Genomic DNA, 15,698 nt, shown 5'->3' on the forward strand with positions numbered 1-15,698 from the left:
ATGGCTGCCTTGGACTATTGAGTTTATATTTTGTTAATTTAGCATTAAAGTACTTTTCTCATCTTTATGGTTCATATCTGTTCTTATTTTTACATTAGAAGTAGGAGAACTTTAATTGCTTAACTCCTGTAGGAGAGAACTTGTTCCGCAATTCTAGTTTCACAGTTTCAGTTGGAGGCGAACTTGTTCAGTCATGAGAGTAGATTGTAGGTTTTTAGTTTGAACAGTGTGATTCCCTGTGAAAGCCCTGAGCACCTATATTAATGTTTAATAGCACTCTAAGCCTTTCTGTGTTTGACTCCTGAATGAGGAATTGGCATGACTCATAGGTCGCTACCAAAATTCTACAGTGGTTTAGATAAAAGGGAGGAAACAGTTACTTATTGTATGGCTGGCACAGTCACACCCTTAAATAACACAACGATTCGCACACAGAACCTTTTCTCATACTAGCTACATTCCAATGTAATTAGATAGGAGGAAATTCTGACTGTTCCCAGTTCCACAGAACACACATACATGCGCACACATGCGCACCCACATGTACACACACCCACACACACACACACACACACACACAAAGCTTCATATTGCAGGATTGGAAAAGGGACAGCTTGAATGGTGACACTGATGTCCGTACCCCTCAAGTTTTTGAACACATGATGCTTGCGTGCGATCCCCCAGAGCAATGAATGAAGAATGCATACATATACACACTTCCTGAGCAAGACTATCTGGTTTTGACTTTGGAAGAGTTACTGCAATAGAACTGCCTTTATGATTATTAATTAAACAATGCTTATCATGGGAGTGGACATAGTGTTTCAACACTTCCTTTACAGCACCAGAACTTTATAGCCATGGGCAAGACTCTAGTGTCTGCTGCTCCCACAGCTCTCACTCTCCTCTGTCATAATAAAGAGCTCACCACACCACAGCCATTATACAGCCAGCCCTCACAAAACACACACCCCAATCACAACACTCATTCACTTCCCCAGTCCCAATCACCCACTTATCAAATTATCACCTACACCTGTTCCTTATTCATGTTCCTCCCTATTTAAAGCCTACAGGTGGCTGAATTTAGTGCTTCACATTGACTATCCCTAGTGGTTTTAGAGACCTTGCAAAGCCTCTTTCTCTTTTTTTTTGGTTTGCCTTTGTACATAAAACATTTTTGAGTTCATCACTTGCATCTCTTTTCTGTTTCACAATGTCACCAAGATTTTGTCACATATCAACAAATACATTGTGGACATATTGAACTGGACATTTTCAAGAACATACATTAGATAAAGCGACAAGAGGACACAACTCATTTATTGCAAGGGTTAACACAGACACAGATTTAAATCTAATTTGAATTGTAGCAATATCTAAATATGTAAAAAAAATAATAATAAAAAAAAAGCTCTTACTGATCAAATTCTTGTTACGTTATGGTTTTCATAAGCATTGTGTGCAGTGTGAAATATAGGCTGACAATATTCTAGAACATTTCAGGGAACACAATAATATACATATTAAAAAAAGATCAGAACTATTATTGCTCCATTTTCCTCTTCCTGCAAGACTTGGGTTTGGTGAATGCCAGGAGAGCATTACCTGCCTGACTGCACTGTACCAACTATGAGGTTTGGTGGAGGAGGGATAATGCTATGAGGTTGTTTTTAGGGGTAGGGAAATCTTAATGCTTCAGCAAACCAAGATAATTTGGACAATTGTATATTTCCAACTTTGTGTGATCAGTTTGGAAGAGACGCTCTTCTGCTCCAGCTAGCCTGTGCCCCAGTGCACAAAAAAAGGTCAATAAAGAGGGTCGGTGGGTTTGGTGTGGAAGAACTTTACTGGCCCACACAGGCCCCTGATCTCAATCCCATCAAACACCTCTGGGATTAACTGTAATGGAGACTGTGAGCCAGGTCCTCTCGTTTAACACCAGTGTCTGATCTCACAAATGCCCTTTGGAGGAATGGGCAAAAAGTCTCCACAGATGCACTCAAAAATCTTGGAGAAAGATTTCCCAGATGAGTGGACACTGTTATAGATGCAAAGGGGGGGACCAACTCCATATTAATATCTATGCATTTCGAATGGAATGGCAAAAATGCTCCTGTGGCCGTAAGTGAATTAAGATTGCTGGTTTTCTGAAATGTCTTGGTGATGGTACCTTTAGCCTAATGTTATTACTATTGTCCACATTACGATTGTGTATGTGGCCAAAGATGACTCGTGTCCGGCACACGTTCAAGTGCATCTTTACTCCTACTGCTATACCCCGTGTAGTGTTCCAGATAAAAAGTCTCTGTAGTACACAGTGAATCAGTGACTAAAGGAACAAATTCAGACACGGATGATAGAACTGACTAGTATCTAGTTCGTTTGTCGCCATCTAGTGGCGTAGAATGCGACTGCATAGATAATGTGAAAATAAAAATAAAATAAAATGGTCGAATCACATTTTAGTGGACTGTTTATTCACAAGTTAGTAATTTTTATAACATTGATATCAAAAGTCAATAAAAGTATAAAACAAATCATGTACTGATTACAGCGGAACCCTGTCATTATTGTGAGTTTACTAATGTAATAATCCTAGTACATCAATGCTCTCATTGCAGGGATCTTACCAGGGTTGGTCGCTGGGTGTAATAGCGACCACTCGGGAGTTCGCGCACCTAAACCATGGACACGTCAGAAGAAACGATGTCTCCGCTAAAGGCATTTCTACTAAGCTACTTTATGCCAGAAAAATGTTACGAACATTTCTTTCACCATCTTAACTTGACACACGGTGAGACGCATTTCCTAGAGAGGGAGTGTTATAAACCATGGCTAACGTGCTTTGAAATTCTTTTTGCGTTTCGTTGGATTGCGCAATTGCTGGTTAACTGTGTTCAGACAAGTTGAAAGAGCAAAGAGTTTAGTATCACGTTTCTATATATTATACAGTAATCAACTAACAAGAATAATGGAATAATGTTCTAGCTAATGTTCTACCTAATAATGTTCAAATTTAATTATCAATTATTAAAGTTATATCACTTTTGTCTCTTGCATGTGATCGATTAGCCTACTCAGACCCTGACCCTAAGGGATAGTCATGTTTGATTTGCGTTCGTCGATAAATTGCTCATGTTTGATGACACTAGCAATTTTACTGGTTTTGTGTTTTTAGTGCCGTGTCTCAAGATCCTTCTGAGCAAGATCATGGGTTTGTGCATCATGGGAACGCTCGTGGGTAAGCGCAAGCCTCCTTTTTGTCTTCCTGTTTCTTTGTACAGTCCTAATGTCTTTGACGGCTTTGATCTTCGTGACGATATTAATTGGCTATTGTTGATCTTTTTCCGTTTTTCTTACCTTGTCATCCTCAAACACACACACACACACACACACACACACACACACACACACACACACACACACACACACAAATACAAACGCTTCTGTTCAGCACCGTTGTCCCAGATATGGAGACTTTTGTGGGCTGGTAGCTCAGAGGGTCTCAGTCTGCTGTCTGCTCTATTGGACCTGCTCGTCGTCTCTGTTCACGTGGCCTTGTGTATCCACCTGAAATTCCCCATTGGGTAACATGCTGCAGCCTTACCTGTTACATATCAAAAAATTAAAACACTGCCCAATTCTGTGTTTAAGAACGATTTTACCACCTTGCACATGACAAAGAACATGATGTCAACATTAAGAATTTCTAGCTTTGCAGTTCTCTGACACAACAGTCTTGAAAAAAAAAATAGTATGCAGTTATTCCCATAACGCAAGGAGTGGACTGTTACAAAGAGTGGATTGTATGTAATCATAACTAGAAATCATTTCTAGTGTTCTGTAATGCCCCACTGCTTTCCACCTAACATTCAACATGTTAATAAGCCGAGTCAAATAGATCTAGCAACTCAGATCAGAATAGTGCAGACAAGCTCACAATACTAATTGTTTTTTTTTTTGTTTTTTTTTTTTGGGGGGGGGGGGGGGCGTTGTTAGTGGTTGGTTTTTAGAGTTTTTTAAATACTTGGCTAGTCAGTTAATATATCATTTAAATTAATGATATTTGATTTAAAAGCAGCAATGATGTCAGTTCATTATGCTCAGTGCAGCTTCTGTTTTCAATATTGTAAGTTTTATGCGTGTGAAAATCTCAAAACACTTTGAACAGTGTGAACTATTTTTGTTACACTGGTAATTAATGCAGTAACACTAATTTATTACATGTTAGCTAATAAGAGGCTAACATTGAATTACAGTTTGAGTTATGCTTGATGTTTGACACTCACTGATAGAGGGCTGCCTAGTGCATGCAAATAATTTCTTCAGCTATGCATCATGTTTGTTCCATCACTGTATGTCATTTCAGTAGATAGGTTTGTTTCTTTATTAAAGAACAGTTTGCAAGTAAAATCAGGAGCAGTTGTTCAAACATTATCCCTCAGTGCAGAGCTGTAAACCCCTGGCATGGTAGGAATGTCTGTGTGTGTGTGTGTGTGTGTGTGTGTGTGTGTGTGTGTGTGTGTGTGTGTGTGTGTGTGTGTGTGTGTGTGTGTGTGTGTGTGTGTGTGTGTGTGTGTGTGTGTGTGTCTTTCTGAGTGTGTAGGGCCTGGGGGGAGAGTCTGTTCATACTGATCCAGTATGCTGTGGTGACTTTCCTCATTCAGTACTACAGGGGAAACAGCATCACAGGTACTGAAAGTGCATGAGAAAAAAACAGAAACAGAAAGAGGAAGATGAATGAATGAATATGTTAACAAATGAATGAGTGACACAATCATTGAATGTAATTACTGTAGCTGGGGTTCTGCTCGTGGCATATGGAGGCTTTATGTACCTGCTGACTTCACCTTTGACCTCTCAGGCCATGGTTAGGGCAGCACGGGAGTGGAATGTTCTGATCATTATTGCTAGCCGGGTGAGTGAAACCTGCCTCTGATAGTCATTTTTAGATTAAATCGGCATCCAAAACCACATACTACATCCTGCATATTACTATGTTTTTTCATTTTACAGGTTTATATGGTTCATGATTGACACTATCCAATCCATATTTCACACAAGAGAGTTAGCCTTTTTGAGGTAAAATTATGTACATAATTTAGAAAATCTAAATGATGTACTATTTGGGCATTCTATTTACTATAGTATGTGGTTTTGGATGCAGTCAGATTCTTTATGTGTCACAACAGCTTTGAACATTTCACATAGTTTTGGGTTTTAATTGGCTTTAGATTCAGTAGTACTTCTAGATTATTAATATCACTCTTGTGTGTTTGTGTGTGTGTATGTGTATGTGCGTGTGCATGCAGTTGACTCAGGTGGCCTGTAACCATAGCAGTGGATATACAGGGCAGCTATCTGGATTATATGTATTCCTGATGTTTTTGGGCTCTCTGGGGCATATGTTTAGCTCCATACAGGTACATCTACACACATACACACACACACACACACACACACACACACACCTGCTCACATACATGTACAGAGGCATATTGCTAACAGAGATGTGATTAGCAAGTGAATGCATTTCCAGGAGTGTGTATTTCTCATATAGGCTCAAAAGATCAAAGTTATAATCCAGAAGGACGGCTGTTATATTCTCACTCTTGCAAACACACATGATTGTTGTTTTTATTTGGGGGTGGGGGGTGGGGGATGGGGGGGTTTGCATTTATTATTTAACCAACCAATAAGGTGACTGCTAAATACCAATAAGGTGGCTGCTAAATACATGTATATTAGTCAAGCTAATCTGTGTTACTTCTATCTCTCCCTCTCCTTCCCTTTGCCTTCAATTGCTTGCTCTCTCTCTCTCTCTCTCTCTCTCTCTCTCTCTCTCTCTCTCTCTCTCTCTCTTCCATTATTTTCCTTTGTTTCTGTGTTTCTATCTCTCGTTCTCCCTCTCTGTAGGAGACAGGTCATTCTCTCCGCACTCAGGCCTGGCTTCTGGCTGTCAGCTGCTCTGGGCTGCTCCTGGCTCAGGTTCTGCTGTTTCACAACCAGCAGCCAGTTCCTGGAAAGATATACCAGCAGAAGAAACAAGAAAAAGATGAAAAAAAGAAGAAGTAGATATTGTATGTAGTGGACTTGTCCAGCATACAAACACTAAAGCAGCTCCACAATGCTGAAAACATCAACAGAACACTGATGCTATATGACACAGGCAGTACACAAGAACATCAAGTCTTTAATGAGGCTTGACTAGGTATACTATTATGACAGTATTACTACTGTAATAGCTTAGACTGGGAACAGTCAAGATGGGTTCAAAATCCATTTGTACATCTTTGAAGACTTACTAAGTTGTTTTTAAACAGAGAGAGTTAAATATGGTCATGATTTCCAAACCAGGTGTGGGCAATCAAACAGATTCCTAAAATAAAATTGCTGCTGCATCAGAGCTGGTTTAAAACTGCATGTTTGATTACAGTGTTGGACTGAACATTGCTGTCCATCTGAACTGAGGCTGAGAGCACTACTGATGCAGAAGTCAAGTCTAATACCATGGAACTAATTTTAAAGACGTACAATTTCGTTTTCTTCAAAAAACTGTTCTCTTGTTGTGAGAGCTCTCTTATTTAACCAAATTCTTTAAAATTAAAAGAGTCTATGCAGCACTTGGTGCTGTAGGTTATTTGAGAGTTTGCTTTTTTTAAGTATAAGAAATGGCCATCATTAAAAGTCTGTGAAGAACGAAAACTTCTCAAGATGTAATTCTCGATGTTACCCCTAGATGGCAATAACGGGTTATATTTCCCCTGGCTTTTGTATCCCTGACAGATTCAGGATTTCCTCCTCTCCAGTCCTCTGTGCATATTTATACTGCCTATCAAACCACATCAGCTCTGCAGACTCAGTGAAGATGTGAACATTTAAGTCAAGCTGTGATGATGCATCATGTTTTGCTGTAGTGTGCCATGGTCCCTGCTTCTCTTAGTGGGAGGTCTGGCCAGGTGTGTGTGTGTGTGTGTGTGTGTGTGTGTGTGTGTGTGTGTGTGTGTGTGTGTGTGTGTGTGTGTGTGTGTGTGTGTTTCCGGAGTGATGAGGATTTGCTCCAGTGCATGAGGTATATGTGTGTTTCTGCTTATCTATGGTGTGTGTGTGGTGGGAGGGTTCATATATATCCCTGCCCAGATTTGTATCTAACTTGGGGTTTGTGGCATCTTGCTTATCTGCTTGTCTAGACTTAACTGCAATCTTCCATCTAATCTGTTCTTCTGAGAGACACACTACAGCTGTTTTAGTGGCAGGCACGTCACGTGTATATCTACCACATGTTTGTTTAAAATAGTGTCTGTAAATCATTTATGTCCTTGACGTTTGTAGTATTTGTATATTTTTTGTTTTACATGAATATTTGTGTGTATATGTGTGAAATCTCTGTCATCTCTGATAAATGGTTATGTTTGATATCCACATCACCAGAGTATCTTTCTGAAAAATGAGTGTTTGCTTTCTGGAGGGAGTTTTTCCCATTCGCAGTATGTACTCTATGTATGTGTGTGTGTGTGTGTGTGTGTGTGTGTGTGTGTGTGTGTGTGTGTGTGTGTGTGTGTGTGTGTGTGTGTGTGTGTGTGTGTGTTGGCGTTATGTTCAGGTTTGATGACATGTGTGGAGCTGACCAAAGCTCCTGTGTTTTGCTTACGCTGTCTAGCAGGGGCAGCCTACAGAGCTAGAAGAAGCCCATCAGTTGAAGAGTAACCGCAGTGGGACTGAGTCAGGGCTTAATGAGATTTGGATCATCCTGAAACCTTCAGTCATGCCTCTGAGACAACATGCACCTCAGACAACAGGGTCAACAACTTTCTGTGTTTTTCTTTTCCTTTCTTTCTCCCTCGTATTTAGATTTTGAGATTTTGATCAGTATGTGTAAGATCAGATCAGCATGGTGGCTCTTCCTCTTGTAATTCCCGCCAGTCCTCAGCAAACTAGAACCACCATGTGAACGTGTTTACTGAACTGAAACCTCTTAGAGAACCCCCTGGCTGGGCTTTGTGAAAATGCCCTGGCAGCTATGGACAGCCCCTGCCCTGTTCAAGTCTCTGGGTTCTCTAGCTCACCCCTCATTCAGATGCGCATTTAATGGGGCTGCGAATATGCAGCGACTGGGGTCTTGTAGAGCTGATGTTGGTCAAATTCCTGCAGCACCAAAGATTTGCCATGATAAACAGCAACTCTGCACCAGGATTCTAAGCAGTCTCAACCAATGATTAAAGGTTGAGAGTGAGTGAGAGTGGTACACAGGTAGCTATTGCAATGTCACTGATGGATGAGCAAAGTCTAGACCCTGAGATCTATTCCAAGGCTGGGGTGAGGGGTTTTGTGTGTGTGTGTGTGTGTGTGTGTGCCGGTCTGTCTGTCTATAGGGGTGTGATTGAGATTGAAGGATAAATGGTGATGGACTAAGAGGGAGAATGAGACACAAACACACACAAAACAGGCTGAGCCAGTCAGTTAGACCTGAAACTTTTTTTTTCTCATTTGAGTGCTGACACTCAAACCACTCAAAATTAGAGTGAAAGTAAATTAAAAAAAATAAATAAATAATCACCTCACTGAGTCACATTGGACACAAAGATACAGATCCAGGAAAAGCCTGAAATGTTTTCTAACTGGTCGTTTCCTGTAGCCTGGTTCTTTAACAGGATCAAACGAATCTGGTCCTTTCTTGCTAAGTATAAAGAGAACCTGTCTGCTATGTCTGCTTCACTCTCTGCTCCCTTGCCCCAGTGCCATGCTTCTCTTTCATTTTCATATTGTTCCAGTAAACAACGTTAATGCACACAGGAACTTTCAGAGAGGTGTGTGCGTGTAGGTATGTAGTAGTTCCTGCCGACTGTTGAATCTCTTCAGCCGAACGTTGTCCCTGTTCTGCCCTGCCCTGCTCAGCCTGACAGCCCACACACATACATTTGTGTTCACATGCTTGTGCTCAGACGTACTTACAAATCTCTGTGGGTACATAAAAAACTTACCTGGGAATAAGCCTAGTACTTTCCAACAAGACGGTTCTCCACTACTATGTCTACAACAGCAATTTGTGTCTAACTTTGTTTCACAGACACACAGAGAGAAGCACACGCATGTACATACTGTTTGTCTTCATAACACACCTGATATATGTTGCTGTCCCAAATCATCAGCATTCCATCTATATAATCAAATTATCGCAGAGTTGTAGTGTGAAATGAGAAATGTGGGAGGTTGGAGTGGGTCACTAATAGTTCCTAATTGGACTGGTCAAGTTAGGTATGCCTCATGATTTTATGTACATGATTTTAATATCACTATTTTTATTATTATTTGAAGTGGCCAGTGATAGGGAAAGGAGTTTATATGCATTCAATGTCTTTTCTCTTTTCTTGTCTTTCTGTGTGACTGGTATGGACGAGGGGTGGAGTTTTGGAGTTAGTTTGGGGGATTGCCGTTGCCTAGGGGACAACCTGTGGAAGCCTCTGTTCGTTGCTAGGAGATTCGATGCTTTCATGAAGAAAATCTGGCCCCTTCCTCCAACTCTGCCCCCTTCAAATGTACACACACCCCCACCCACACACACACGTACGCACACACATAGTCTTCTCGCAGATTTGCTGTTTGCCTGCTGATGAATTTGAGAAATAAGACTTTAAAATCACAAATTTCAAATGTCTCTTACGCCGGTGTCTCTTACGTCGAACTGTGATCTTAAAATGAGAACCGGCAATTTGAAAAAAAAAAAAAAAAAAGACATCAAAACTAATGGAAGGAAACTTTACGAGTTTATAACTTTGGCACTTGCTGATCCACAGACAGTGGTTTTATTTACTACACTGGCCTATCTCTGAATTTGTTATAGTGAGCAAATCGCCGCAGTTAAAAACTGTTTGACGCAGTAGGCCTAGGCAGCAAACACGCGCAGGACGCCTGGATGTCTCCTCTCACCCGCTTCCTGTTATACAGTTTATTGATCTGGATGACTATATTTTGGGCCATATACGTGAATGCTTGTGTTTATAACTCCCTTCCCCCTTTAGAAACTCTTTCTACCCCCGCGAGCATATCCCTCCCTCCCCTGAGCCCCCGATTAGCCGCTCCTGACTGCATTATTACCATGAGAATAGCGCGGAGCCGCGAGAGGGTTAAGCTTGCGCTGCAGAGAGAGGGGAGACGAGGCACTCAATGCAACGCTAATTTTCTGCCCGGTGGGAGACCGAGAGAAAGCAGAACAAAGGCGAGTATAAGAGGCGCTGAGAACTCCGCGCTTTTACTGTGTGCACCTGCGTACTCAAAAGCATCGGACAATGCGTCTTCGAAACGGCCAATTACGTGCCGGGCAGCCGCTCGCTTTCTATCTCCAGGAAAAAAAAAAGCGGGCAAAGTTTTTTTTAAGGATATTCCAACCCAACTTCTGTGTTTTGATCCTACTAACTTTTATCAGTTTTAATCGATCGTTCACTTCTAGAAGTTAGGAGACGAGGTCACGTGGCCGTGCAACTCCTGCCAATCTCAGTCCGTGTCCGCTTGCACCTTACAGGGTAGACGGCTCAGTGTGGGCTTTTAAGGCATTGTTTTCTTAACTGGCCTAATCTGATGTGTTTTAGCTAGCTATAATATCGGTTATAGCGACTTAAAAGCAAATGAGTGTCCAGCCTATGTATTCTTCTGAATTCAATAAATTACACTTTTAGCCTAACAATGGATACGCGATTTGGCAATGAATAGCGCTACAACAATCTGATGGGTTTATTACGTTTTTTATTGAACCTTAATATATGTATATTATATAGGCTATGGCTGTGTACTCCGCTAATAAAGTGAGCTGTTCATTTTTTCAAGTTGTTTTCGAGCTAAACAGTTTAGGATGTCGTATTTTAGTAAAAATAGACATTTTATAGGATAATCCAATAATGACGTGCCAGACAGTGCACAAGAGTAATAAACACGCAATCGCTACAGTGCGGTTTGATACAGCGTTATAAAGGGAAGTGAAATGGATTTTGTTATCCATAATCCTGAAAAAACAGTCGTATTATGAAAAGAAGTACTCACTCAAGTTACAAAAATAATAAAATACTTTATTACTTGTGTTTGTTTTTTGTTTGTTTTTCCATCAAGGTTGAAAAGTCACATAACACATTATTTACCCTTACTATAAGGGCTTTAAAACACAAAAGAAAGAAACAATTAACAACTGTACATTCTCAGTCAAACAGTGTCTTAAGAAAGTTAAGTCTTTAAAACGAACAAACGTTCTTCAAGACCTTTTTTAAACAATCACAACATATCTCTCTCAAAGGAGAAGAGAGTTAGGCCCAAAGGCCTGGTTCAGTAGAAAATACAGCAAAACCCCTCTGCTAGGGATATTTGTATTAATGTTTTACTTCTGAATGCACTAGGACAGTTGTTGCACGATGTGTGTATCCCCTTAACCACTGCATGTGCACTATTGTATAAAAGTATTCAAATTATTTCCTAAATCATCCAGCGTTTTAAACCTTGGGCTATCTAAATATGACTAGAAGCAGCAATAGTTTTTTTTTTTTAGAATTAAAGACCTCTGAAAGCAAACCTTCAGCAGTGGTATTTGAGGGTTGACTGGACCCTATGAAAGCAGCAGCAGATGAGCTCAGGTGCCCTTATCTTAACCTGCTCACTCCTTTAGCCTTCTCTTTAAAAAGTTTTCTCTTACTGAAACATTTCACATTTCATCTTTAAACCATAAGCTTGTGATGTTGTTCTAATGTCAAACTATGCAAATGAGCAACAGTTTACCAATCAAGATGTTATCCCATTCTCCAGTGACCAATCAATAACTACTGAGTATGCGTTGGTCATTTAACAGAAAGGCCACCTGTGAACAACTCAGGGTGATGCTGTCGGCATCCACCTACATACTCCAAGCAAAAATACTGATGGAAAACTTAGATTAGGACATGGTGATGTCAGAGGGTTGCCTTGTTCGCTACATCCAATTTAACCTATCTCCACACACCCTCCTCCTCATCCACCAATCAAACAGCCTTCCCTCGGCCTTCATCCAATCAAGTCAGGGCTTATCAAGTCACATGACCCTCTGTACTGGCCATCTCTCAGCCACCTGCCTGGCCAGGGCAGCATGCCGTTCAGATGTGTGTGAGTGGCGTCGTGCCTGTGAGGTAATGCTGCTGGATGTTGGTGTAACCCCTCTGTGCAGCCGCGGCAGCTGCGTCACCGGTGTCACCGCCAGGAATGTACATGCTGATCATATCCCTCAGGTCACCCTGTAGGGGCCCGCGCTGGTGGTTAGGGCCCCCGGTAGGGGAATGGGACACCTGGTCCGGTTTCACCATGGACATTACAGGGCTTGGCTGCTGTGGTGAACTGCCATAAGACATAGGGCTACAGAAAGAAAGGGGAGAGGGAAGGAATGGTAGAGAAATTGTTATTTGCACATAGAATAAGCTGCAGTATACGACGATCAAACATTAGCATTAACTGTTCTAGATCTAAATCTGCCAATATAGTTTGTAGATTGATTTGACATATTAGCGGTAATTTACATTCGCAGTCTACTTTATTCCTTCTTCAGTCGAGACTGTGGTTGTGAGTTTTATAATGAACGCAGTCTGTCACATATTTCGCTACATTCCGCACAATGTAACTCACCTGTATGAGTTTGCGCCATTCATGTAGGTTTGTGCCGTTGCCATGGCGGATGGATATTGTAGAGCTGAGAGGTCATAGCGGGGCAGTTGCTGACTGTAGCCCAATGCATCAGTCTGCATGCCGGCATAACCTCCTGTTGGACCCCATCCATAACTGTCCATTCTCGGGCTTCCTCCGGGTCCCTGAACGGCAGCCGCTGCCAACAGGTTTCCAGCGGACAGCGGGTACTTGGCAGCCGGATTGTCTTTCTTCAACACCGGTTTGTTCTTGCGTCGAGGTTTGTATTTGTAGTCGGGGTACTCCTTCATGTGCAGGGCACGAAGCCGCTTGGCCTCATCGATAAACGGCCTCTTCTCCGCGTCCGTCAGGAGTTTCCACTCCGCGCCGAGGCGCTTGCTGATTTCCGAGTTGTGCATTTTGGGGTTTTCCTGAGCCATTTTGCGTCTTTGACCCCGAGACCACACCATAAACGCATTCATAGGTCTTTTAACTTTGTCCATCGGATCAGTGCTCTTTTGGTTGTTGACCACTTGCTTGGATCCTCCGTGACTTACTCCGTGCACCCCCGCGTTTAATGGGGCCATCCCTTGCCCGGGTTGGTGCGTGGGCACCGAAGGTTTCATATCGTGCTCCAGCATGCTGTACATATTAGCCACGAAACGAGCGATTCGGATATCACCACTGTGTCTGAATCGATTGAAACCTCGTGATTATGAGAAAATACCTATAATACCTACACGAAATGTTCGAAAAAGCATCTACCAAATTCAGATTTACTCGAAAAAAAAAGTTACTTCATATCAAGTACATTTCAGACCTACTTGAAATTGTCAACGGCCAGTGAAATAATAAGGAGAAATGCCACTGAAATTGCTTTAGCGTCCTCGAGGAACAGTTGAAGTGACAAAGTGTCCGGACTGAAAGTTGCGTCTTGCCTCCAACTCTGCCACTGCTGAGTGATTAGAAGGTTTCATCACTGTCCGCCTCCAACCGCTCTCCTTCCAACACGCGCATTAACATCTCTAAAGAAGGGGCGCGGTGAATTTAGAGACCGGGGGGAGGGGGAGGCGCTTTGGAAAAGAAAAGTTTCTGCGCTCACCTGCAAACTCAGCACATAAACATTAACGGGTTCTCACACACAAGCCTCGTGTTAGAAAATTAATCCTAATATCGATACTGAATCTGATACAGAACCAGAATGACTTTAAGAACACGATTCTCTCATATTCTTACTTTCTTACAAGAACGAATAAAATATATATATTTCACAGACATATATTATAGGCAATGTAACTCAAGTATGAATAAATTAATTACTTGCCAGATTTATGTCTTTAATTACTACTTTATAATATGCAAACATGAAAAAAATGTCTAAAACTGGATCAGTTATCCAAATTTTACAAGGATGTGTATGTGCCTTGGAAAGAAACTCACGAAATTCAAAAATCAAAACCTGAATGAGCAAAAATAAATTAGGAAAGAAGACCGCAGTACCTTTCCTGAGGCACATGGCTAGATTTACAGAGATGTTTGGGTTAATTATGACATTTCCAGAGGTTCCAGGATTGGAATAGATACATCTTATTGTAGAGCAGAGGTAGACAAAACAAATGAAACAAATAACAACAACAACAAAAACAACCCTAGAAAAATGCAGGTACTGTGTGTGTGTTTTTTTCATGGGTGCATTGTGTCACCCCATTGTGGGTGCTGGTAATGGAGAATACAAATGTTTCAGATTAAAAGATTTAATGACTTTTTGTCCTTCCTGTCAGCCAAAGGGTGAATTAGCCTTATGAGCCAATCTGTCCAAAGTTGGTAAAATGATTGTCTTAATTCAATTCCGTAACAAAAACAGAAGGAAAACTAGACACAAGTCATTAATTAAATTACAAACACAAAAGACAATGTTTATTTTGTTTAAAATGGTTTCAAACCAAGCAGTATTTTAAATTTTAATCTCAGTTTCACCCTTTCCATAATATTTTTGTTTCATAATATATTTTATAATGTACTTTTTTGTACTTGTGTACATATTAATGTACCTGCATGAACATTTGAGTGTATGAATGTGTGTGTGAGTGTAAGTGGGTGTGTGTTGTGGAGGTAAAGGTGTGGCTACTGTTGTATGAAACATTCTGTCCCACCTGGTGAGGTTACCACAGCAGTAAAGACAGGTAGCTCCTCCTTAATACCTAACGCATACACACACACACACACACACACACACACACACACACACATTAGTTTCTACGAGCGCCACTTCACACCTTCATTATGGCAGCTCGTCCACAAACAGTGCCCCAACGACTGACCATCAGCAACACAAGCCGCCCACCCAGACACACCGACACCCAACACACACACCAATCACATGCACTAAAATAAATTAAGCACAATAGTGATGGCATGTGTGAAATAGTGGAGCGATGAATGTAATACAGAGTGCATCTTACTTTAATATGAATGTGTAGGAGACAAACCGGCTGCGGTAGGAGACCTATGCTGTTGCACAATAGGAGACACGGTGGGCATAGTGGCTGAGGGCTAGATACTGGTTATCTCTCCTGTGCAGTGATGAGTATTATGCATCTTCTTGCTGCTGGAGTCTCAAGGCAGCAGTTTGTTTTGGCAACCTTGCTCCCCCTGTGTTTCAGATGCAGATGTCTGTGCGGTTTGTTTGTTTGTTTATGGTTTGCAGGGGCAGAACACACTAATCAACATTTAAGTTGTAGAGTCAGGAGACAGTAGCCTCTGCAGTCACTGGCCAGATTACCAAATCATGAAGCCAAATGCAGACAGATTGGATTTAGTTCGCAGAGAGAAGGGAGAACAGAGAAGAGTAAGAGTGAGAAAAGGAGAAATAAACTGAAAAAGAGACAGGAAAAGGGACAGAACATGAGAGACTGAAACAAGAGAGAAAGCATTGGTTACACACCCCATTTGATGAGGAAATTCTCACCAATACCTCAAAACAGCTCAACAACAATGACAAAAATGTCACTCCACAGGTCACAGGGATGACCTGCCGTTGAAGCCACTCCAGGCAAAATTTTCCACAG

The 15,698-nt window shown here is 41.4% G+C and overlaps 2 protein-coding genes across 2 annotated transcripts; one reads left to right on the forward strand and one right to left on the reverse strand.

The window, feature by feature from the left end:
* The first annotated feature begins 2,638 nt into the window (after positions 1-2,638).
* mpdu1a (mannose-P-dolichol utilization defect 1a) lies at positions 2,639-7,430 on the forward strand. The gene is made up of 7 exons (XM_026998427.2): positions 2,639-2,797; positions 3,182-3,244; positions 3,458-3,590; positions 4,610-4,695; positions 4,803-4,921; positions 5,316-5,426; positions 5,920-7,430. The coding sequence occupies exons 1-7, from the start codon at positions 2,689-2,691 to the stop codon at positions 6,076-6,078; spliced, it is 780 nt and encodes a 259-aa protein (XP_026854228.2). The 5' UTR covers positions 2,639-2,688; the 3' UTR covers positions 6,079-7,430.
* Positions 7,431-11,042: 3,612 nt separating this feature from the next.
* Positions 11,043-13,611, reverse strand: sox19a (SRY-box transcription factor 19a). The gene is made up of 2 exons (XM_026998430.2): positions 12,634-13,611; positions 11,043-12,366 (listed from the first exon to the last, which is right to left on the reverse strand). The coding sequence occupies exons 1-2, from the start codon at positions 13,278-13,280 to the stop codon at positions 12,111-12,113; spliced, it is 903 nt and encodes a 300-aa protein (XP_026854231.2). The 5' UTR covers positions 13,281-13,611; the 3' UTR covers positions 11,043-12,110.
* Between the last annotated feature and the right edge of the window lie 2,087 nt (positions 13,612-15,698).

The sequence above is a fragment of the Electrophorus electricus genome, chromosome 6, assembly GCF_013358815.1.
Source record: "Electrophorus electricus isolate fEleEle1 chromosome 6, fEleEle1.pri, whole genome shotgun sequence".
Classification (NCBI taxonomy): domain Eukaryota; kingdom Metazoa; phylum Chordata; class Actinopteri; order Gymnotiformes; family Gymnotidae; genus Electrophorus; species Electrophorus electricus.